A 25,581-nucleotide genomic window follows, 5' to 3' on the forward strand; every position below is an offset into this window, starting at 1 on the left:
CAGGAATCTGTAGGCAAAGTCTAAATCTTACATATTTACAGGTCTTGTTAGTTTGTCAATTTACTTTCAAAGCACATGGATCATTAATATTTATAGGTTCATACCTGGCAATGATGTTTGTGAAGCACCAACCCATAAACCCATCTCTCTCTTCCTCAGTGTTATTAGGTGATTTTTTTTTATATAACTAAATACCTTGAGAGTCATCACCAGCAGTTTTGGAGTAGAATATAGAATTAAGAGACTATAATCTTTAGAACTGTATGTTAGTCATAGTTTTTAGATACCATTAGGCTGTTTTAAGGTGAAGGCATGTATCTTCCAACTCATGTTTCCCACTGATTGTTACATGGACCTGAAATGAGTCAGATGACGATGTGGATCCTTAAAACTATTGCAATCTAGAAAACATGTTGCTATTTACCCCTGACTCAGTTACTCAGACAATTTTGTTGTCATTGTGTTGTTTATTTGTTTAATTCTATATAATGCCAAAAATATACGGATTTTTTAAGAAGCACTTTACAGATTTATTCTTAAATAGTACCTGCAATTTGACCCGGCGCGGTGGCTCACGCCTGTAATCCCAGCACTTTGGGAGGCCGAAGAGGGCGGATCATGAGGTCAGGAGATTGAGACCATCCTGGCTAACACGGTGAAACCCCGTCTCTACTAAAAATACAGAAAATTAGCAGGGCGAGGTGGCAGGCACCTGCAGTCCCAGCTACTCGGAGGCTGAGGCAGGAGAATGGCGTGAACCCTGGAGGTGGAGCTTGCAGTGAGCTGAGATCGCGCTGCTGCACTCTAGTCTGGGCAACAGAGCGAGACTCCCATCTCCAAACAAAAAAGAAAAGAAAAAATAGTACCTGCAATTTTAATTGTGTTTAAAGTATTCTTAGTCTCTTCATTGGCACCCTATTGCACAGTTTTCCTCTTGTAATAATATTAAGACTCACTCTCTGGACCTCTGTGACTCCCTGGCTCCTAAAAATGTAGGCCCCTGTTCCTTGGCATAGGCACGTGAGGCCATGCCCAGCCTGCCTCTCTCCTGAGCATCCCAAGTGCCTCCTGTCCCGAAATGAGCATGCACTCCCCTCGCTCTTCCTGCCCTTTGTGCCTTCGTGGATTGTCCCGTCTGCTTCCTGTCTCTCTCCCTGCCACGTGCCCCTTCCCACCACCTGTCCTAGAATGCCCTTTACTTCTGGTCTGGATGCCAGTCCCTGGACATTTACCCGTCAGTCTGTCCTCTTAGCCCTTATTAATTCACCCTCCATCATAGAATTTTCTGCACTTTATTGTTGTTTGTGTGGTTTGTCTCTCTTCATTGAGACTCAATGATAGAAGGACATTCAAGTGTACAAGTCCACATATGAATATAAAAGGTCATCCACACATAACACTGCCTTCTCCCTTTTTCTGCACCTCCTGTCACCCATCCCACAGCACTGACTACAAAACTTAAATAGGGCTTGCTTAAGGGTGACTCTAGTACAAAAATACCTTTCCCCACATTATTCAGTATCTCACTTTGTTATAAAGCTTTAATTTCATCAGTACACTATAATTTGTATTCAAAACATCATTGTTCCTGGAATAGTAAAGGGCCAGCAGTTATGCACACGAGTCTTTTTAGTGTTTTAGCACTGATATGGGGCTTGACTTGTGGGCAGGAAGGGTCTTAAGCATGTTGGACTTAAGTATTATAAAATCAGATAAAAAGCATTTTAACTGGTAGGAACAACGAACTGCCGCTAACAAGACACTGTTACTTTCTCACGTAAGAAAATATGCATAATATCTGGGGCACTTTGAAGGCCCTTGATCAGTGGTGGTATTAGTTGTTGCTGAAATCAACATTCTCAGGGCCATAATCATGAGTGTTTCTGAGGCTGGTCCTGGGAGTCTAACCAAGAAAGGAAATGTTACTTCCAGATAAAGGTAGATCCCAGATTCTATATACCCAAAACAAATTTATACATACATTTTCGTACCAAATTGTTTTTGAGTTCAAGACTGCCCATACTATGTTGAGAGGTCTATTTGTTGTTCTTTCTAGTCGACATAACTCCTGAGACTGTTAATAGTGGAAGAGTGGAGAATCTGTTCAAAAAAGTTTGAAAACTGAGACTATTTTAGGAACTCCTTGAGGCTTGTGCAGTGGGGAAGAAGGTCCCTTTTATGATGCGTATTTCATACTCTCATTGTTTACCACTTCTAAGTTTAGAATGGCAACACGATTCATATCAGGAGTTTTAACCCAAGGACCTTTGAGAATAGCTTTTATGTTAGATGCTGATTTTTAAATACCAAAGAAAAAGTAACCATTACAATGGTATTTATCTAAAATGGTATGTCTAACTCTGAATTTTGCTTTTGTAAAGTGTCACTTTAGCTGACTATCCTACAAATGTCCCCTTAAAATGAGAGTTATCCATAATGGAATCTTTGCCTGAGAAATAACACAAACTTATCAGGTGGAAGTCATTTCACCCAAAGGTAGTTCTTGGCCACCTCTCTTAAAGTGAATTTTGGCCCATTAGTTTTTCTTGTGTTATCTCTGACTTTTGATAGGGTTTTTTTGGAGCTTAGAACTATTTTTAAATTAACGTCGACCTTTTTTTTTCCAGCTGACTTCATACATCTAAAGGGTGTGTACTGTATATACTGTCACATAATGAGGAAATAAATACGTATTTGGACTTGTTTAAATAAAAAGTGACATATGTTTAACTTGGAAAGAGGATACTCTTAAGGCCTAATAATTAGTGCTTGGAAGGATTTTTTTCCAGGGATTCTATTTTTCTGGTGCCTTTGCTTTGTTTTTTAATGTGCTCTAAGATAGGAAGTGTGAGCTTTTAACTCATTTGCTGTCCAGACAAATGAAAGCAGCAGGGACTTTTGTAGGTATCTGGACATACACTATTACAATACAGGTTAATGCAAGAAAAAGCCTTTAAACATCATGGAAATTAAACAGTCACTGTGAGAATTTTCCTTTTGTGTGTATGTGTCTCTCAATTCTCGTATCAATTTCAAGGTGTATTCATAGCACATGACCAAAAATGATAGTTCCAAAATAAGGGCGGAAGGTGTGAAGTAATTTTACAGTGTGTTTCTAAAGAACCAAGAGTCTAATGACACTGGATACTTGATATCCAGGATGTTAATTAGAAACAGAGGGCTGATGATTCATTGCTAAGTTTTAATAGCTAAGTCAGTAGTTTTCAGTAGAGCATGTTTGGTAAATATTTAGAAATATTTGCATGGGCTGGATTACTTTCTATAGTGTTTGCAGCTGTATTTTTCTGTAGAGCTTATAAATTTAGTGATATTTACCAATGAACAGTCATACCCATTCTGTCTTTAGCACCGCACTTGGCACAAGAAGTCACGACCCATAGGAAGGTGAGGATGTAGTTGAAGAGAGAAAAAGAAAAAGTACATGGCTTTATTTCATTTTAATGTTCTAAAAAGGAGAAGAGACACTATTTCTGCTTTTTAAGATAATTAAGAGACTTTTTTTTGAAGACCACTGAACTGGCGTTTTAACCTGTGCTTTAAACCCATGGGAAGTCACAGTGAGAAATCATTAACTGTATCCTATTAAAATCCTTAAACAAGAGACCTGAACTGGTCTCACTGATTGAAATATCTTCTCTATTTCTGATTCAGTGTTTGTCCTCATGCTCTCCTGGGGCACTTCTAAGCAAGAGATGCCCAAATGTGTGCAGTGCTTGGCAGCTTTCTATGAGCAGCTGATCTAATACCATCAGCTAATTGTATTGAGAACCATAGCTTAGAGTATTTTCATTTGCTTTTTAAAAAACCCACTTATTTAATTAAGCAAGGGAGTAAAATTTTCTGACTTATTCCCAGTTCTCTGAGAAAGTAAAGCCACCAGTATTGACTGAATTTATCCTTTGGTGAGCTAACTTATGCTAAATTGAATACCATCAAAACCAAATATGTCTTTTGATGTGTAGCAAGTCATAATGTAGCAATGTAAAATATTTTTAGGGAGGATCATGTACAATCTGTAGGCATGAGAGAGTCTTTATACTTAATGTCTGTTTCAATTATCTACAGCTTTTTAAAAATCCTTCCCATGCATCTTCTTTGTGGGACGTCCCGTCTTTATTCCTTCTGATGCTGCCTTCCCCGAGCCTGCCCCAATATAGAGAATCTGAACATATTTGTGCTGTGTGTTAATCTGTGAATGTTTCTCTTGTCAAAGTCTGGTATTTGGTGGCGTTTCATTCTAAGCAGAGTGAAATCTCTCGTACGTGTCACTAGGGTCAGAATGAAAATTTTACATGGGCAGAGAGACCGTGGAAGGATGGTGGTTACAGAGGGAGAGTCATTGCAGGGAATTGTCATTTAAATTAAGTTTTAAAGTTAAAACAGCTTCATGGTTTTGGTTTTTGAAGGCAGGGATTTTAAAAAATTCATCATTGATAGTAGGAGTTAAGTTATTTTTGGTGTGCCAGAAAAATAATCAGTATTCTGAGTGAGGTCAGATACTGAAAACCCAACTTAATAGCAAGATTTCACCAAATCACATGATGATAGCAAAATGGTGATTTTACTATGTGTGAGAGTCCATGAAGTCATTGCCTTGCCAATCACCCCATCACAAAAAGAGGACTGATTTAAGGAATGCCGTGGGGCAGGGGGACTCTCCTCGTCCCTTAAAAGAGACTGCCTGCAATTACCTCACCTGCCAGCTTTCCAGCAAGATAAATGGAAGCACTGTAGCTTGAAGGTGCCTTGGTTAGAATGAGATGCAGTAAGGTCTCTCTGTTCTTTACAGGCATCATAGATCTGATAGTACTTATAAAAGAAGAATAGAGTTGGTGCCCTGCTGACTAAATTGTCCTCTAGAGGAGTATTAGTTACAGAGCTTCTTTGTTAACTAGGCTGAATACTTAAACCACTGTTGAACTTCTTTTATTAGCATGTTTTAAGATAGCTCTACATACAGATACCCTAACTATCTGCAGGGCGGGAATATTTCTGTATAATTTACATATAAAAGTTGCGTTGAGTATGTAACAGTGATATAATAATTATATCTTTTTATTACTCTTCTGTTACACTGAGGTCTAGTGAGCACTGAAATTCTGATGACACGTGAACACAAAGAAAGCCACCGTTTTCATATTTTTCTCTTGATACTTCCTTGATCAGCTTGTTGAATAACCGAAATGTTTTTGATGCCTTTGCAGCCTGAGTCAAGCTCTCTTAATACCCATCTGAGTCACTTTTTCAACCATAATATGGAATTTTAAGGGAGAATGGGGACGAAACTTGTAGGTTGTGCAGAGAATTACAAGAACTTCAAAGTAAAATTTCAGATTTTATGATGAGAGATTTGCATAAAATTATTTAACTACAATAGATGATTTTTCAAAAATTAAATCTTATTTGTCCTTTCCATGTTTAACTTCATACATAGTATGGGATTTAATATCTAGTTATCTACTAGATTTTTTCTGTGGAGAAACATGAAAAGCATATTTCCTGCCCAATGGCTGTTTGACTACCCCTTGATTATTAGTCATCGCGTGTGATGGGGCACTGTCAGGGCCTGGACATGGACACCATCGCCCATCCTGGGTTTTCATGATCCCTTCAAAAACAGTAAGATCATATGGAGTTGTCACTCAGTATTTTTCTGAGGGATTTAGTAATGGGGTAAGTTCCTGTTCCTATTAAAGCTTGTACCAGTCATGATGTATGGTAAAGTTACTGTGCAGTTCAGCTGAGGCCTGTCCTAATTCCTGTTTTTTCCCCAAGGAATAGGCAAAGGCAATAGAGACGGTGTGAATACACGTGGTTCTTTAAATCAGGGGTCAGCAAGCTTTTTCCATTAAGGGCCAGAGAGTCAATATTTTCAACTTTGCAGCCCCCATGGTCTCTGTCAAGACTTCTGTTGTTGAGCTCAGTAATCAAGTTAAATATAAAGTTTCACCAGCTGAATATGTACAGAACCGTGCATCTCACGTGCCCTGACATTTCTGCTAATCGTAAGGATTAGCATAAATGTTTATATACCTTTGAATTCTAACAATCAGATGGAATTTACTTAATTTTATTTTGGATTTTTTCTGAGACTGGGTCTCACTGTGTCACCTAGGCTGGAGTGCAGTGGCTCCTCACAGGTACCCTTGTCGCTCACTGTAGCGTTGAACTCCTGGGCTTTAAGCACTCCTCCTGCCTCAGCCTCCCGAGTAGCTGGGACCACAGGCTGCTCCACTATACCAGGCTTCCGTTTTGGAGATTTGATGAACTTTTTCTAGGAGTGCTATTTTCAGTCTGCTCTGTCCTTGTTCTGTTGTTCCCCATAAGCACAGTCATCGGACATTGAAGATTTTGTGGAATGAAGACGTTTTCTGTTTTACTTAGAAAGATGTTTTTCTTCTTAGCAGAAGACATTTTGTTTTTCCGTAGCATTTCTCTTTTTGATTAGGTTCTGTCAGCTATACTTTAGAATATGGTTTTTAAAGAGAAGTTAATTATATGCTATAACAGATGATCAACAGATAAACTAAACTGTCCAGGGTACTAGGATCCTCATCCTGAGTTTGCTTCGTGACGTTTCAGGGTGCCCTGAAGAGCTATAACCAGCTCTGCTTTCCCTTGCTTTTTTTCGTACTTGCTGGTCTAGGTTTACTCTTAGAATCTTAGCATCTTCTTCTACCACATTCTAAAGCCCTATTCTCAGAAGTCCCAGTTGTAAGCAGTGAGGTAAAATTTAACATTGATAAAATTTAGAGGGTGGAGATCTATTAGGATTGAATATGCCTTGGAAACAGTAGCATAACCAGATATTTCTGATTCCATTCTATAGTACGTAGTCTTCAATTATCAGGACAAGTATCTTTTATGCTGTAACTCAGCCCTGAGAACTCACTGGCAGCTCGCTCGGTCGGTGATCTGGGAGTCCAGTCATTGCAGTGGGGATGCACTGAGCACCTGCTGATGGGACCTCCATGGGAGCCGGGGAGCGGGGGCACACCAGTGATGCAGGCTGAAGTAAAGGCTTTGTCTGTGTCCCCTTCTGCTGACAGAGCTGAAGACAGTTTCTTCTTCCTCCTCTCTCATCTTCCTCTTTTCGTCTTTAGCACCTGCAGATCGTCCTCAGTAATGTAACCTTCAACAGTAATTTGGACTCTCTGAGCTTCCATTTTTTTTGTATCTGTATCAATGGAGATTTTAATCACTGCCTCAGAGAGTACGGCGATAAAATATAGATGGCAATGACAGTGTAAATTTGGTATTAAAAAGTAAGGTATAACATTAGGACCCATTTCTGCCAACAAAACTTCTAAGAGATTTATTTTCACAATACCGTATATAAATACACACATTATTATCTTCTTTTAATGCCACTTTATTGTAAGAATTTCTCAGCCAGGCACAGTGGCTCATGCCAGTAATCCCAGCACTTTGGGAGGCCGCGGCAGGCAGATTGCCTGAGGTCAGGAGTTCGAGACCAGCCTGGTCAACATGATGAAACCCCGTCTCTACTAAAAATACAAAAATTAGCCAGGCGTGGTGGCAGGCGCCTGTAATCCCAGCTACTCGGGAGGCTGAGGCAGGAGAATTGCTTGAACCCAGGAGGCGGAGGTTGCAGTGAGCCAAGATCATACCACTGCACTCCAGCCTGGGCAACAAGAGTGAGACTTCATCACTATATATATATGTGTGTGTGTGTGTATTTCTCATCACAAAGTTTGGTTAAAATTGTGACTGCTATTACATTAGCATATCCTAGTTTGAAATTCACATAGTCCACCAATGTCAAATTCTGAAAAAAAGGACTCAAAGCCTATAGTTTTTTACTTTATGATGTAATCATTTAAGCACCAGGCATTCCATTCCTATGGTAAGTCACCAGGCAGAGTGCCGTGTGTCTTGTGTGGCACTTTGAACAGGTCTAATGGACTCGGTGCTGACAGCTGAAGGGCAAACTGTATGAGGATGGTTTTATCAAAGAGAAGTACAACTGTACTCATTTTTTAGGAGAGAGGCAAGATCTTATTGGTTCAACTTACAAACGACCTCATTAAAATCTAATAAAAAGTGGCCATGCTTTGAATTTTGGGTTGTTACCCAGAAAACTTTCATCTCTGAAGCGGACATCGTTATGATTATCAAGTCGTCTTTTGATGAGATATTCATCCAAACATGTAACTCTATAAATACATCTTTTCCTTTCTTAGGATCTGTCTGGCTCCATTGATGACCTCCCCACAGGAACGGAAGCAACTTTGAGCTCAGCAGTCAGTGCATCCGGGTCCACGAGCAGCCAAGGGGATCAGAGCAACCCCGCGCAGTCGCCTTTCTCCCCACATGCGTCGCCTCATCTCTCCAGCATCCCGGGGGGCCCATCTCCCTCTCCTGTTGGCTCTCCTGTAGGAAGCAACCAGTCTCGATCTGGCCCAATCTCTCCTGCAAGTATCCCAGGTATTTACCTTCCTAATAATTATTGTTTTACTTTGTGATAAAGAGAGATCTCATGTTCATCAACAGCAACTCAAAATTCATTACTATTTAAAAACCTAGTGGCTACGTATTAAGAGTATAACTGAATTCTCACCAAGGCATATGAGAGTCCCAGTTCCTGAAGATATTCAACAGGTGATTATAACTACCCCTTTAATAAAATGACCAATTACATTGTTATTTTCAATTTGCATATTTACCTTAACTTATGCCAGAAACAGGGTATTATTTATCCTCTTAGCATATGTTTTGTAATGATTCTGTTACATCAGATCTTCTGTTGATGAGTACCACTAAAGTGAGATTGTTGGTGAGGATCGGCCTTATATTTTCGTGGTTCTGTTTAATACTTGCCACAGCATTTACTTTCTAAAACATTTCCACGGTCTATACTTACCAGTGTCTGATCACATCCAGGCAATGGTTGTTTCTGGAGCATGGTAGAGGCGTTCTTACTGATACAAACGCGTGCCTTCTCTTTCACACAAGGAGCCCGTGTTCTGGTTAACTCCATGTTCAGTTATTTCAATTGTCTTGCATCACCTCTCTCTTCTGCTCCCTTTATTATGTTCTCAAGGCTATTTTTTTATTTGGTTATTTATTTGTCAGTTACTTCATCCTCATCCAGCTTTCTTACATCAAACTTCATCCATTCAAATCTATCACGCAACTAGCTTTCCTTTATCACCAAACCAGATAATTTATTCTGTCCTTCCAAAATCGTGGGCATTAGTCTGTGCTTTTTAACATTTCACCTCTTTTATATTAAAAAAAAAAAGTATATTGTGGAATGTTTAGAATATTACACATATATATCTCTAAATAAAATAACATATATAGCACGCCAATTTGAAACATTAACTATCAAATAAACATTCATGAATTCACCATCTGGTTTAAGAATTAGAGTATCATAATGCCATTGTATCTACCTGTCTATTTCTTCCTTATCTCAAGCTCTATACCTCTCCCTCACTTCAAATATCCTTTGAATCTTTTTTAAAATATTGTTCTTTTGGTTTTTTGGTTTTTGGATTTTTTTCCTAAGAATTTTATTACAAACATTCATAGATATATTGTTTTATTAAGTTTTTAGCTTTACAGAAATATATTATATTTGGAATGACTATAATTTATCATCCAAGTTGAGACACTTTTGTGCATGCAAAGGGCTACTATTAACAATTACAGTAGGACAGCGGCATAAACCAGAAGGTCTTGGGCAAATCAGATAATATGGTCACCCCACTCATAGTGTATGCTAAAATTTGCTTTTTTTAACTAAATATTGTGTTTCTAAGATTCATCTGTAATTTGATATAGGTATACACTCAGTGCATTTTGATTAAAGCATTTCGATGTTATCTTTCTTTCAAAAATGTTTGTTTGTCCTCACAGTGTTTGTAATAACCTGGACTTATCTGCTGCTTTTCACTTTTTAATGCTATGAATACACTATAGTCTAGAATTTTTAACACAGTTTTTGGTGTTGACATGGTTTGTGAGATGTCACCTACCTAAATGTTGGAAAGTTATATGTAAAATATTGCATTATTCAAAGAGCTCACTCTGTCATTCTCAATTGAGTCAAAAGGACTTTTTCTAAAAACCTAAATGAAAACTTTCTTGAGGTATAAAGATATAATGGTTTTAAATTTTAAATTCCTGACACGAGTAGTTAGCCATCTGAAGATTTTCCACGTCTCTCATTTCAAATGGGGATTTCTAAACTTGTACTTTCATTGTTGGATTTTGATGCAATACAGAACATAAAACCCAACAGAAAACCTCACTTTGGGCACATGATCCTGGGTATCAGGTGTTACATTATATAGTATTTTACAGAGGAGGTAGCTCAGCAAATTCAACTGTCATCAGAGTCTGTGGTTTAGTTGGTTTGCACAGAGTAAAAGCTGGTGAGTGGGTTATACACCATCACAAAGGATGCCCATTCTTCACAGTGACTGCAGATGTGTGCGGGCAGAGAGCACAAGCACCTCACTACCATTTCTCCCTAACCCCTAGAAAGCTTTCCACTTTCTTGGATATGTCATTTAAAATATATAGTTTGTTTTTTAAACCTGTGTCAGAAACCCTAACCACCATATTGCTTCACTGTACTATTACAAGTCAGCTCCTCTGTAGCCAACATCTATATGGTGCTTGGTAAATCTATTCATTGACATTTAGTACCGGGAAGAAATTAGGCAGCAAAAGCTCCACCTTTTTTTTGGTGGGATATTCTTCAAGTAAATTCTTAACTGTCTGCTAAATGTGAAGCTACATGGGATCAGATTATATAAATATGACAAAGAGAACATTTCTTAGTGTATTCTCCATGGAGTAACCTCTTAGAAAATCTGATAAGCGGTTTTGGCATTTGTTCACCTTTCTTCCAAGTGGAAGTACGAACATTTGTACTGGATGGACTTTCATAATGATCTGATACTAGCCACACAACTTGAAGAAGCTTCTAAGCCTTTCTGTGCCTCAGCTTCTGCATCTGTAAAGAGGATGACCCCACCTCACAGGGGAAATGCAAAGATTAAATGTGTCACTGCACATGAGACAGGTACAGGCTGAGCACTCGGTGCTTGTTGATTCTTGCGATGTTATGTTCACCATTATGGATATTACTCAAACTGAGACTGTCTGTGACAATTACTGTCCGGAGTTGTACGGTTGATTTAGGCAGCAGGTCTTCTGGTTCTTAATCCAGTGTTGTTTTTGTGGAATTCAGAAGACATGTATGTTGTTCCCAGTGATGACTTGGTGTGTTTGCTGAGGTAGTTCAGTAGGACTGCTAGAGCTAGCCATGAAAGCAAAATATATTTTCACAAAGTTGAACTCAGTTTTCTTCTAGGAAAGAAAAAAAAAAAGGTCCACGTTCCTCTTCTTGGAGGTTGAGCCTGAAAAGGTTAAGAGGAAGACCAGAAAACAAAAGATAGAAGTAACTGTACCCCAGAGATTAACAGAATTTCTACTGTTGTCTCTACACATGAAAATTTTAGCTGGACACTTAGCCCCTGCTTCAGTCAGATCATAGGCAAACTGATTTATGCTAGACTGCCTGCCTGCCACACAGAAAAGTTAACATGAGATGCAGTATAAAATCCTGGATTATTTTCCCTCTTTCTGCCTGTGCGGAGGCCACATCAGCTAACTGAGAGTACTTCCCGCCCAGTGGTCCCTGCCAGGACTGCCGTACACACTTCAACAGGTAGCTCATTGCACAGGGTCTGAGTGGTGAATGGGAGTTGACATCTACCTGCCCTCTTGTGGGAAGGGGCACCATTTTCTCATTCATACAGAGGAGCCAGGTTACCCTCAGTAACCTTGTCCTAGACCTTGGGGGAGTAGTCCATGGCTTCAGTCCAGGTAATACCCATTTCTCTTCTCTCTGTTCCCACAGCTAAGCCTAGGGGCACTGAAATGTCAGTTTTTGATAACTGTTCATCAAACATTTTATATGCAGCTATTTTAATGGAATTTACACAAAGCTCATGACAGGTTTTTGTTGGGGGGAAAAAAATGATTGTCCTCTATTTCCATTTCCCTCCACCTAGGCACCCTGTCCTTTTTAATTTTTTAAATAATTGCCCTAAGATTCATATCCTTATTCTCTGAGAAGTATTAAATATATCAAGTTATCCAACTTGCTTTATGTTATATATTTGTGTGAACTTGGTCATAGGTAATAAAACCACATTTTGGAGATGATCATAAAGTTTGTCTTTGCTTTTTGTTTTATATTTACTTTTACCTAAATGCAAATACACCTTCCTTTAGAGAATAATGAGGCCCATCTCCCTTCTCCTTTTTCCATCTCTACTCCTTATATTTAAATGGTGTGGATCTGTACATCAGATCCCAAGCTCATATGCAGTCCACCTTCTTTTGGTTCTGAGTCTGCCAGTGAAGCATGCATGCCATGTAGAGATGACATGCTTTCCCAGGCATGATGCTCAAGCTGTCAAGCTATCTGTTAGGAATTTCCCTTTTTTTTTTCTATATGTAGTCTTTGGTTTTCTTCCTGTCCCCTTCCTTCCTCTTATTCCCAGCACCCTCTTATGTTTGGCCTCTCTTCTCTGCTGTTGCCTCCTGCTATATCTCACCACCTCCTCTCCATGTCTCACAGACTGGCTCTTTCAATCATTGTCTCTCCAACAAGTCATTGTAAAATGTGCAGCTGTTATGTAGCTGATAGCTGGGATGAAGTAAAGCCAAATGTTGCAGGGAATTCTTCCTGATGTTGCTTTCCTAGGATTTGTTGAAATAGAACAATCATTTTTCTCCATCTCTACCCTGGTAAATGTAATTGACAGCTAATGAGAAGTATCACAGAGGTAGATAAACGAAGCCCAGTAAACCATCCCAAGTGGCTGATTCTGTTTCTTGCCTGTTAAACTCTTCCTCCACTCACTGCAGATTTGCCCTCCTGTCTTGCTGCCTCACAAACATTGTGAGTGTCATGGGAAACACTACTATGATACACTGGTACAACACTGCCCCACCACATCCCTAACTCAGCGGGGCTTTTCCTCCTGCATTCTTTGGAGAAGGAGGATGGAGATTTTTTATGTTAAGTAGCCACATGGATTCTCTCCCTTTGTTTGCACGTTCCTGGGCTCCAGCAGTGCAGCTCTCTATAGTTAGAAGGTAAGAATTCAGGCCTGCTTGTTGACTCTAAACAAGCGTTTGAGAACAGAAACACAAACACTATACTCTCCCTCCAGTGCCATTACAAATTTTCTTGTTTTTTACATTCTCTCTCCTCTTCTTACTGATGTATTTATATTTAGAGACAGAAATGAAATAGCTCCATCTTTGTAATTGGCAGTGTGTATTCATATACTCTACATTTAAATTAAGCAGATGTAATGTCAGGTACAGTTAATTCTGAAATGTATGATATTAGACATAATGCTGATGTTCTAGTAAATGATCCCATCACGTTGCACTTACGCTGCTTCTTGGGTTACATCCTAGCGTTTCTCACTTTGGCGTAAGGAGGGCTGCCAGGTTCTGGATGTGTATTGAACAGGTCATGGGTCTTAGGCTGGGCCTGATTGCCCCTAATGCATGGTGGAAGCTGACTCAGCACAGCCTCTGAATGCACTGCTGTTGCCAGAAGATTCTGCAGATGTTAATTTCACTTGTCCTGCCTCCAGAGCCAGCCATTCCAGTTTACTAACAAAGCAAAAATGTAAATAAGCCAAACTTTACAATTTTTTATTTTATTGGCCAGAGGCTTTTGTCAGCTTTTCCTCCGTGTGCTGTGAGCAGCGGCAGCGTTTAAATATTGAGAAGAGGGAGCACACCATGGGGTGAGGAATGGACAGGCAGGTGTTAACTGTTCATAGCCTGGCTGGCACTTCTGTTTATACAACTAAGCTCATCTGTTTTTTCAATGAAGATCTAAGGATAGTAACTGAAAATTCCTGAATAGACTTTTCTCCATTCTTTTTTTGGCATTAGGCATTTGGTATTTGTACCAATTCCAGTGTACGTAGAGTTAACTCACTTTGATCTGGCAGCAGAAGGCCACTGATCATAATAGATTAGGGTCAAAAATACAGAATTAGGTCTTCACGCTAGCAGATAATAAGGAGCTATTTGTTTTCATGACTGTTGTTCTTCTTGCCTCGTACTAGGTAAGACTAATCAAAGGCAACATCATCCTAGCTATCACAGACAGAAGCAAAATAGAGTTGCATTAGATATGAAAGTGGAACCCCTTGTCTTTTTACATTCCGTGCTTCATTTGGAGCCAGCCGCTCACCTGCTGCCTGGCCTCTCGACAGACTACCCGCTGTCTGGCTGGGTGTGAGGGATGGGTCAGGGCGGCTTCCGAGCTGAGACTGTGAAGCCAGGAGGCCCAGGTCGGGAGGAATCTCACTCACCTTCCAGAAGCTGCCTTCACTGCTCCCATCTTTTTCTACTGATACCTCCCCTCCCCTTCTCCCTCTCCAGCCAGCTGCGCTTCACCCCACTCCAGTGATCACCTCTGCATGTGTGCCTCCCACCTAGGGTAGCCACCTCCAGGAGCCCCTCCATAGTGCACAGCATGTGGTGCCCCGCACCCTTCTGCTAATATGAACTCATACCCAGCGAAGAACTTCAGTCTCTGTCCTTTGAAAAGGATCACAGATGTGACGAGCCTGAAGAAATCGCTTGGTCAGAGCTCGTCCTCCTACACCACAAAGCACCAGTTCCTTTTTAGTGGAGCCTGATTCTCTGCAGCTTTCTCGTGGCCATTCCTAGAGGGCGAGGGATGCATCCAGCATACCAACCAGCCATGATGAATCTGTGCCCCTCAGGAAAATCTCAGACACAAAAAGCATGAGTTCTAGAAAGGGTGGCACGTATTGGATTAAATATGGAAAAGAACTGTTTGGCAGCACTGGGGTATATTTAGAGCTCTTCTGTGTGAGTGCTCACCCAGTCCTACCCTTCAGCAAGCGAGAGCTAAGTAGATTTCTCTACCAGCCGATATAGCTGCAGATCCAAACAAGAAGATATTCTGGTCAAAAAACTAATTTTCTTGCTTAATTTGACATTCAAACAAGCAGAATCTGGAAGGATGCTATAATGGGAAAGAGAAAAATGAATCTCAGTTAGGAGTTAGTCATAGGCCAGAGTGAACAGGAAGGATTCCAGTGAGAGGAAATGATGGCTCCTGGTCTAATTTGTCAAGATTAATACCTATCAGATGAACAATGGAGGATGCAAACCAGTGTCTCTCTTTCATTTAACCCCTTTCTCCTGGAGTTCTAGATCTCTTAGGCCTCAAGCCCATCCTAAGTAAATAAACTTTCTACTTTTTAATTTGGCCTTAATGTAACTCAGGGTAAAAAGCATGAGTTTATTTCTATATGTAAATAGTTCTTAGCCAGTGTCCTTTCGTGATAACATTAGCAGTAGACCCTCTAAAATGGCATTTCGTGTACTGACAGAAATTTTTTATCTGAAAGTCTGCATAATCACCTTACCTAATAATCTTATTTTTAAATATCTATCTAATGTTCCTTTTTGGCTTCACTGGAGGTGGAAATCCTGCAACAGCTTGTTGCAAGGAAGGTGCATGCTGCTTATTGGCAGGCTGAGGAGAAAAAAAAAATTAACACAAAATGCCATTGATATATCCATGTTTTTAATCTGTGGCAGCACAGAAAACCAATTCAGCGGTTCTGCAAACCAAAGAGAACTTAAGCCAGTATTTTTTTTCCCTGACAAAGTAAAATATTTGGGTGTTACACAAAACTATTTCCATTCCTTCCAAATGCTGCTTCGTAATAGTTAAGAAAGCAAATTGTATATTTTGTCTCTTTGAGAGATGGGGTTGCATCGCTGTATGGCTTAGTTATTGGTAGTGTGATACTGAACCTCCCACTTTAAGATAACAGCTTTAAAATTCAGGCCAAGATCCTGGTTATGGAAACTCAGCAAGTCCATGGGTCATGAGTATTCTCAGCGCTGTTTCTAGAGGGCATGCTCCATTGCTGTCTGGCGGCCAAGGCCTTGCGTTTGAAGAACTGCCCCAGCGTTCTGAGCTACTCTTCTCCTTCAGAGGTCACTCCAGACCCCAAGTCAGGTATTCTGATAGATGGGGAATGCGTATTGTTTTCTTCAAAAGCACAAATCTTCTCAATCTTTCATTCCAACAGACCTCAAATGAAGCCTTTTCCCCCTCTTCTTTCTCCCATGTTCAGAAATAAGAAAACATTAGACATTTATCAAAATACAAATTCCCACTTAGTTTTGCTCCCTCTCTTAATTAAAAAGAAAAGTTGGATAACTCAGTTTAAATTATCCTGTCAATTTCCATTCCCTGTCTCTATTCTTCTGTGTATGAAAATACAAGAAAGCCTGTGTCACCAAGGCAGTGTTATGTGCCTTTTTCTAGCTCTGCAATCTCCGCAGTGACTCATGTGTTTTCATGTGTTCCCACTCCCACTTCGCCATTACTTTTTTGCATTGTTCGCTGGAGAAGCACTTCGGACACCTCGTTCTCTGTTTGTTTGCACTCTTGAGCTGAGTAGGCTGTCCCTGCTCCGAACCTGTGCTCAGCTGCATGTCACTGCGTCTGGACTCCGTGTGTGCTGCCTCTGTGGAAATGCTGTTGGCATTGACCTGCTGCCTTCTCCCTTCACTGAGAATGAAGATTCAGAATGGAGGGGTACAAAAGCTTTTATGAACTAATTTTAGCCTGGAAGTAAAACATTTCAGAAATCACTTGAGTACATTTTGGAAAAGGGTGGTAAAATGAATAGTACTTAGAGTCAAGATGCTCCTAAAGTTGATTTCACAAACTTCTGGTATATCACCATGTTTCCTAAAAGAGAATAAGTAACAATTGTGTAAGGAACAAAACCATTTTATAGAGAGTGTTAGGTTTATTTCCCAATCTTCTGATAACCCTGAGGCCAGGATTATTATGATGTGTTGATTGATTATAGCCGTTAAGACTCTTACTAATCAGTTTCATCCCTTATTCTCAATTCACACACTTGCACCTTTGATTTCTCTTCCATAACAGGGTGATATGGGTTGTCGTTGACTAATGAAGAGCAGAATTGGTTTCGGCATGAGACAAACGGAATGCCTTCACCAATCCTAGAATGCATTAATCTTTCATAATCCACATCTGCATGTTTATAAATGATATAACCAGGAATTGTTAATGTTGATATTCTCCCTTCCAAACAGAAAGTGACATAGGAGTTTGTACTTGCAAACTGCATTAAATGCATAAAGCTGAATGCCAAGAGCGTGGCCTTGCTGAGGATGCCAAATATATTACTTCATTTGTTGGTTTTAGAAAAGTAGCATGTTGCACTTTGGGTGTTGGATACACCAGGTGATACCCTGTGGAAAGCCAACTAGCCTAATTGTTCATTTTCCTTCCTTATTTTATCATTCTATTCTGTCATTAATTTAGCAAAGCACTGAGTGTATATTATGCTGCAGGCGTAGTAAGTGGGGTAAAGGCACTGAACATAAACTGCAAGGGGTCCTGTCCTGGTGAAACTTAAAGTCTTGGCCGGGCGTGGTGGCTTATGCCTGTAATCCCAGCACTTTGGGAGGCAGAGGCGGGCAGATCATGAGGTCAGGACCATCCTGGCTAACACAGTGAAACCCTGACTCTACTAAAAATACAAAAAAAAAGAAAAGTAGCCGGGTGTGGTTGCGTGCGCCTGCAGTCCCAGCTACTGGGGCGGCTGAGGCAGGAGAATGGCGTGAACCCAGGAGGCGGAGCTCGCAGTGAGCCAACATCGCGCCACTGCACTCCAGCCTGGGCGACAGACAGAGCGAGACTCCGTCTTAAAAAAAAAAAAAAAGAAAGAAAAAAATCTAGTGGGAAAGATAGGAGATACATAAATAACTACATACTTTATTGTCAGGTAGTCGGGGAAGAAAATCAGGTTACTTCTTTAGATAACAGTGGCTAATTAGAGAAGGTGTCTCTCTTAGAAGTTGATACTTGAACAAGAGAAGTGAAGGAAGGGCAGGGGCAAGCCATGTGAGCGCCTAGGAAAGAATATCCAGGCAGAGAAAGCAGCAAACTCAAAGGCCCTGAGTTAGTATTGTGCTTAGTGTGCTGGGTGGCGAACACCAGGAAGTCAGTGCAGCCGGAGCATAGTGGTCACGGGCAATGGAGCATAATGCGTGGGCAGTTAGATGAGAGAAGAGCTAACGACTTTGTAGGTTATGATGATGATGATTTAGGAGGTTTTTTTATTATTTCTTTCTGAGAAGGAGTCTCGCTCTGTCTTCCAGGCTGGAGTGCAGTGGCACAATCTCCACTCACTGCAACCTCTGCCTCCCAGGTTCAAGCAATTCTCCTACCTCAGCCTCCCAAGTAGCTGGGACTATAGGCACGTGCCACCAGGCTCAGCTAATTTTTATAGTTTTAGTAGAGACGGGGTTTCGCCATGTTGGCCAGGCTGGTCTTGAACTCCTGACCTCAGGTGATCTGCCCACTTTGGCCTCCCAAAGTGCTGGGATTACAGGCATGAGCCACCGCGCCTGGCTGATTTAGGAGTTTGAGTGTGATGTGAACCCTCTGTAAGGTTGGGAAGGCAGGGAATAGCATAATCCTGTTTAGGTTCTAGGAGGCTCACTGTGGCTGCTAAGTGGACAGTATACTGTAGGGGACAGTGGGAGCAGAGACACCAGAGGCTCCTGCAGTAGGCACGCGGAGGGTTGATCGCTGCTTGGATGTACACATAGCGGGAGTAGCGGCAGAAGGAGTTTGGCCAAAGGAATGGGTAAATGATGGTTCTGTACAGAAGATAGAGGTACAGGTGTTTGAAGGGGAACCAGGAGTTTGGTTTTAAACATTTTGAGTTTGAGATTCCCACTGGGTATCCTAAGGGAGGTTTTGAATAGGCGATTGGATAAGATCTGGACTCAGGCAGTATTTTGGTGGGAAAATGAGTGTGTGAGGCATTAGGGTTCAGGATGAGGTCCCCTGGGCACCCAGCCTGCCTCAGCATCACTTGAAGGGCTTGTGATTCAGTAGTTGTGGGGTGGAGCCTGACAGTTTGCATTTCCAATAATTTCTAGTTCTACGGAAGCTGCTGGTCTGGGAAGTACTGGCCTAGGGAGTGAGTGAAGGTCAGCGGTCCACAGCACTTGCCACACAGCATGCCTGGGAAAGGACCGATGCTGGCCCAGCCCCGGAGATGCTTACCTAATCGGTCTGACGCAGGGTATTCCATCAGTACTTTCTTAAAGCTCTCTGGGTGGTTATTATGCGCAGCCAAGGCTGAGAATCACTGAAAGAATAATTCTGAGGAAACCCTGGGGTACCCAAAAACATAGAAACTGTGAAAAAGAAATGGAAGAGAAATGTTTCTAGAATATGGAAGAGAGCACCTGTGTCTAAGACAGCTTAGCACTTCCCCAGTGCTCCATGGGCATGGCTGAGAAGGAGGCCTGTATTCCCGGTTAGGAGCACATACATTTCTCACAGGAAAGTTGAGGGATGAATAGCTCATGTTTTAAGGGTGGCATAGTGCTGAGTTTTTTTTTCCTGACCTTTCTAGAACTAGATTTGGCTCAGTTGAAAGTTATGTCACAGAAAAAATTCTTATGCAAAAATACTGTTGTATTCTGAAGTCCAATTCAGTTAGCAGTAGCCTCCTTTATTTCCATAATTGTTACATTAAGTTCATTTCACATGAAATCCAAGAATCATGTTATTTTAATTCTACTTGAAAAAAGGCAAAAAAGGTACCATGTTTTAAGAGACTGAACCTCAGTGGATAAATATTTTTGCTGCTTACTTGTTTTTCATGTGACCTCATTGCCTTTTCTTAGAAGCAGGTGGAGGAACTAGTTCAGAATTCCCTGTTTCTATACCACTGATCGTGACTTTGTGTCAGATCTTTGCTCCTAGAGCTGCATTAAAGAATGATGTTATTTATCCTTTCTGCCTGGAACATTCATCCCACTTTTTATGCAGCCCAGCAAACTCCTACTTATCCTTCAAGACCCCATTAAAGGATCTTTCCCTTCACAAAGTCCTTGCTGGCCCCTGCAGCCCCGAGTTCAGCTTCTCCCTCAGGGCTGCCCCAGCTGCCTGAGCCCCTGGCGGGCTGAGAGCCTCTTTCTTCTTTTTGTCCCCAGTGCCAAGAACAGTGCCTGGCAAGTAGCGCCGTTCAGTAAACGTGGGCCAACTTAAAGAACTCCCAGTTCTCTTAGAAAAATGGGAATTCAAGAGAAGAGAGTTCTGAAATTGGTGACTTACATAACCTTTCCCCTGTGGGCCTGGAGCCATCTCTCTGCCTTTGCATTTCACCCTCCACGGGATCATTCTTTTCCCCTCCCTCCTGAAAGCGACTCCGCTGTGACAGATACCTTTCACAAGTGTGCTTGCTGAATATTTAGTCCAATCTGAAAGAAGTAATGAAGAATACTTGAGGTCGTGCTCGAGAACCTTCCTCTCCACATTGCCACAGTCAGAGGCTCTGTGGCCTGCACAGCCCTCCTTGTCCTCTGGCACTCAGCATGGAGAGCTTAGCCGTGCCCAGGCTGGCACTGCCTCTGGCAGAGTTTACTCCTGAGTTGCGGGTCCCTGAGGGTGCCCACTGCCACCCGCCTGGGCCCCCCAGTTCTAGCCTCGTGCTGGAGAGGTCTGCTCTCCCCGCAGCAACCTCACAAGCCCAGCACTGTTAAAAAGGAGTCTGGTTATTGATTAATCCGGGTTTCATTGTGCAACTCTTTCTCTCTTGAAAAACCACTTATTTAAATACCCAAATGTATTAATATGTCATGCTGTGAACTGTGATGTCTAAGCAAGGTAAGCGGGTGCTGGTTTCCTTTAAATATACATTGTGAAGTGTTGATTTATCCCCCTTAGATCCTGGAGATTTCTGTTTGTTGTTTAAGTTTTTCAGAACAGTAAGTGCTTTTAGCTGTCTTGTTCCTTACTTTTAAAAGTATGAGTTTTATGCCAAGGGTTTAAAAATCTTAAGTTTTATCATGAAAACAAGCTGTCATTACTTAGTGTAATCACAAATGCAATGAAATTTTAAACTCTGTAAGAAAAAGCATATTATTTTAGTACATAAATCGACACTTAATTCTATATCTAAATGGAGAATTTCTAGAAACCATGCCACCTATAGTACCAGTGTTTTATCTGTTGGTCTCAACTTTATACAGTCTGTGTTATTTCCCTCAAATTCCAGTATTTAACTCCCAAACCCTGTATTTTTCCCTCCCTCTTCTCACATCCAGAAGCAGCATAAAGATGCCCATTGATTGACCACGTGTGCCACCTTTTGGTCTGGAAAACACGGTCCCTGGTACCTGCAGGGCACAGCAGGCGCTCACATGCTATATTCTCTTTTAGGTGCAAAATGACTCCAAGGGAGTGAGCATCCGCGTGTGGCACTTTTCATAGCCAGCCACCCGTGTTTACAGGCAGAATTGTCACGAAGCACTGGAACCCGGAATGAGAAATTTGTGACAAGAGAGGGTGGAGGCGAGTGAAACTTTGATTAAAGGAAAGTGCCTTGGCTTTCAAAAGGCCTGTGTCTATCCGGCAGCATAGAGCAGCGATCAAGTGGAAGAAAGGGAGCGGGCAGGCGCCTCAGCTAATCTTCCTCCTGGGGGCCCAGGTGGACAAATTGGCAACCCTGTTCACGGCTTTTTTTCCTTCTCCCCTTTGTGTCATAAGAACTGCTAATCGGATCCATGCTGCTGCAACTGTGGTTAGTTATTAGCAGAATAAAAGCAGATTTCTTCAAAAGAACGGGTGGGGGAAACGACTATACAAAATTGCAAGGTTGTTAGAATCTTAAATGCACAGCAGTCGATTTTTCCCCTTACTCTGAATTAGACGATGAATACAAGTCTTTCATCTGTCACGATACCCATTTCTTCAGAAGGCAGCCAAATATTAAGCTTCTCAAACAAAAAAGGAATCTTAGAAAGAGGAAAAATATTGAGGAGGAATAAAAATGGGTGAGAGAAGGGAAAATTAGGTTTTGTTTTTATTAATTTGCCCTGGTGAGAGAAATATAAACCGCCCGCTCTATGTGTCGCCCCCCCCCCCCCCCGCCTCTTACCTTACATCAAAGCGAGGATTCGAGAGAATGGAGCTGGTGGCTGTTCAGCATTTTATGTCTGGTGTTCTGCCTGAGGAAAGTTCAGAACCTACCTCTTTCCTTACAGATAGCAGAGTGTTATGAATCCGGACTTCCTGGGGAAGGCCGGGCTAGCGATGCCATACCCAAATGTGCAGAATAGACCTTTCCCTCACAAGTGGGTTTTCACATGGCCCGGTAGAGCTGGGAATTGTATGCCTGAGCTTTAAAGCTGTTACAAAGGGTGTGTTTTGATGAGAATGCCAGCTTTTCAACGTGGTAACTGATGTACTTCAGGACATCATGGACTTTCACAGGGGGTGCCTCCCGGATCCTCCAGATTCCCAAATTTAGACGTGGTTCCTGCTTTCATCCAAATCACGTTTTTGGTCATATTTCCTATTTACTATTCATGTCTTCACACCTGAAGTTAACTAAAGTGGAGAAGCTTTCCTTAAAGTTCCATCTTTTATTTAATGGCTGTTTTATCCACAAAGACAGTTTTCATTCACCTCCCCAGAGTCGGTCCTGAGTGGAGCAGCAAGCACAGTGGAACCCAGGCTGAGCTGCGCCAGCCGCCGCCCTGAGAGTCACGCCTCCGTCAAACCCAAAGCACACGATATTCCCACACCTTTCAGGTCACTTAGCAGTCATCCAGACTAAAAATGTCTCATTTTAATGCGGAGAATCCCTTATATGTAAATGTTTTATGATTCCAGTTTATTTATTTATTTATTTATTTATTTATTTTTTTTTTTTTTTTTTGAGACGAAGTCTCGCTCTGTCACCCAGGCTGGGGTGCAGTGGCGTGATCTCGGGTCGCTGCAACTTCCACCTCTCAGGTTTAAGCGATTCTCCTGCCTCAGCCTCCCAAGTAGCAGGGATTACAGGTGGCCACCACCAGGTATCTTTGTAGAGACAGAGTTTTACCATGTTGGCCAGGCTAGTCTCGAACTCCAGACCTCAAGCAGTCTGCCTGCCTCGGCCTCCTAAAGTGCTGGGATTACTAGTGTGAGCCATTGCGCTGGGCCAACTCCAGTTTATCTTCAATCAAAGCTGTGCTGACTTAAATAGTCAAGTCTAGAAGTCCGTGCGTCACTGTGTATCCTCTGACTTAACTTGTCCTTTGCCTTGCCAGAGACTTTCTGGTTTCTCTGCCCCAAGTTCCCTGTGGGAAGGTATCTCCCCAAAAGGGATCGCATGGGTATCAGTGATCAGACTATTAAACCAACTTCCAAGGGTCTGTCTTACCCTTGCACCTGTCACAGAGTTTATGAAGAGAACCCATGTGAAAAACATTATGTAGTTTTAATATGTTTAATTAATAAAAGAAAAGTTCCGGTTTGAAATCTATTATAGTAGGCTGGGTGAATAACGTTTTATAAGTTGGTCTTTAAGGGCTTTTATGAGGGCATCATTCACATAGACCACATCATACTCACTTCTGTTTTCTACCTGTTTGCTGATCGTCCTTTGTAGCTGATTTATCTTCAGGCCTCGCAGTGAGGTTTAGAAAAAGACTTGGAACCCTCAGACCACAGTAGGGAGAAGAGTTGAAAAGCTTGATCCAGCAGGTTTTTGGCAGTGTATTAGTTTGTTTAGAATGAAGGTATGCGGCCCTGTGAACGGTGCACGGGAGGTGTCTTGCTCCGTGAAGTTCAGGAATTGGAAGTATCCTCATTCCCTTCATGGCTCAGGAGTATCCCAGTCAGATAGCCTCTGACGTGCCCATTTATCTGTACTTTTAGGACCGAATGACACATCAGTAGTGCGTAACATTTTGCATAAGGATTTAGGAAAGTCTAGCCCTATTTTGAATGAACTTTTGAGCCATATGACATGAAAAGGTTTATCTCCCAAAGCAGAGGCTTAACTCCTTAAAGGTGAGGACACCAAGCTGCTGTGGTTCTGTGTTCTCAGTTGAAAGGTAGGGAAGAACATTACTTTCTGGTTTATACTGCTCTCATCTGAGATAGGATTTATTCACAATAAAGAATTGTGTCGACAGCCTGTTCACAAACATCTTCCCCACTGCTCTGCCCTAATACAGGACCTTTTGGTAAGGGCGAGATGATCTTATTAGAGGCAGAGGCACACACCCCCCATGCTGAACAATAGGAAATGTTCTAAGTTCACACCCACTCTCTTCAGATAAACTGTTAACCAGAACCAGTAAGCGGGAGCTCGAGCAGATTCTGTGTATCAGTAGTTTGCTTGGAGCATATCGAAGTTGGTGTCAGCCAGCCTGCCTCTTCATTCTGAGAGTAAGTGGGCTTTTTTTCCGTTCTTGAAGCAAGTGAAATAGAAAACACTGAACAGAAGGTTGCTATGTCTAAATAACTTGTGGGTTTTCTAACTTATCTAAATAAATGCCTAAGACTAGGAAAACGTATTTTTCATTTACACCATTAGGTTAATACCTAATATACCTGCAGGCTTTTAAAGAAATGACCCATGAAATCCTTGTGCTGTATCGCAGAGCTGTACCATCTTACCCCACTCTAGCTTCTTAGTAAGTTAGATAAGATGTACAGTGATTTCCACAGATGTGGAGTCTACCATGCAGCCAACTAATGCTGTCTCTTAACACAATTATATTGTCATCTATCATGGTGGAAGAAAAGATCCTGACCAGTTCTTCATGTTTCAGAAATTAAAGGAGCAACTAAATGCAACCCATGGTAAGAAGCTGTAGTGTAATTACTAGCAGGTTTGGTAGAATATAAGAAATGTATCCTCCAGAGGATCAGTAAAGTCAGACGGTGGCAGGTGAGACCCATATTCTACTTTAAAGATTTGAAAGAGCCAATTTCCATGAGGCTGTACTAGAATAAAACAACCCAGTGTTTCAGTTTTGGATGCAGCAGAATTGCATAGTCAGTGGGAAGTAGAAGATGAACACGATCATGTAGGAATGTATCAGTATTTGGTTGCTACAATGTGTTCTTTTAATTTCTCACTAAAGTTAATGACACCACCAAGAATTCTTGATGAGTAGAAGAATTAATTCAATTGCTAATTGCTGAAAGCTATGAAATACGTATTGATTCTGTAGCACATTTCATGGGAGTAACTTGATCATGATAGAGTTACTTGCAAAGTGATTGGAAGCATTCTTCATTTTTTCTCAGAATTCAACAAGAACCACAACCAGTTTAATCCACATGGACCTAAGAATAGGTGTGTTTAAGGACCCAAGTACTTGCCACTAAACACCTCATGATCTCCATGTATTGAGGATAACTGGCCAATAAAATTGTCCAAATGTCCATGCTTTAACATGTCTTTTCATGTTAATTATAAAAAGTCAATCTTCTTGAATTACTCATGGAAGAGTATAATTTAGGACATTGCCCTCTATATAGTGAGTACTCTTTTTTTTTTTTTTTTTTTAACCTCATTTGGTACATTCAAGCTAACTATCTCCAATTTGCCCGCAAACTTGTAAGACAAATAAATGCATATTCTAGACAGT

The 25,581-nt window shown here is 41.3% G+C and overlaps 1 protein-coding gene across 9 annotated transcripts in view; it reads left to right on the plus strand.

Annotated features, from left to right (window-relative positions):
• ARID1B (AT-rich interaction domain 1B) overlaps nt 1-25,581 on the plus strand; it is a 442,633-nt gene that overhangs the window by 304,860 nt on the left and 112,192 nt on the right. For all 9 annotated transcript variants that reach the window (XM_045390312.3, XM_045390315.3, XM_045390314.3 and 6 more), the window contains one exon: nt 8,226-8,469. In XM_045390312.3, the coding sequence (XP_045246247.2) occupies nt 8,226-8,469 (244 nt within the window). The remainder of the gene's footprint in view (nt 1-8,225; nt 8,470-25,581) is intronic.

Source organism: Macaca fascicularis, chromosome 4 (genome assembly GCF_037993035.2).
Source record: "Macaca fascicularis isolate 582-1 chromosome 4, T2T-MFA8v1.1".
NCBI lineage: Eukaryota > Metazoa > Chordata > Mammalia > Primates > Cercopithecidae > Macaca > Macaca fascicularis.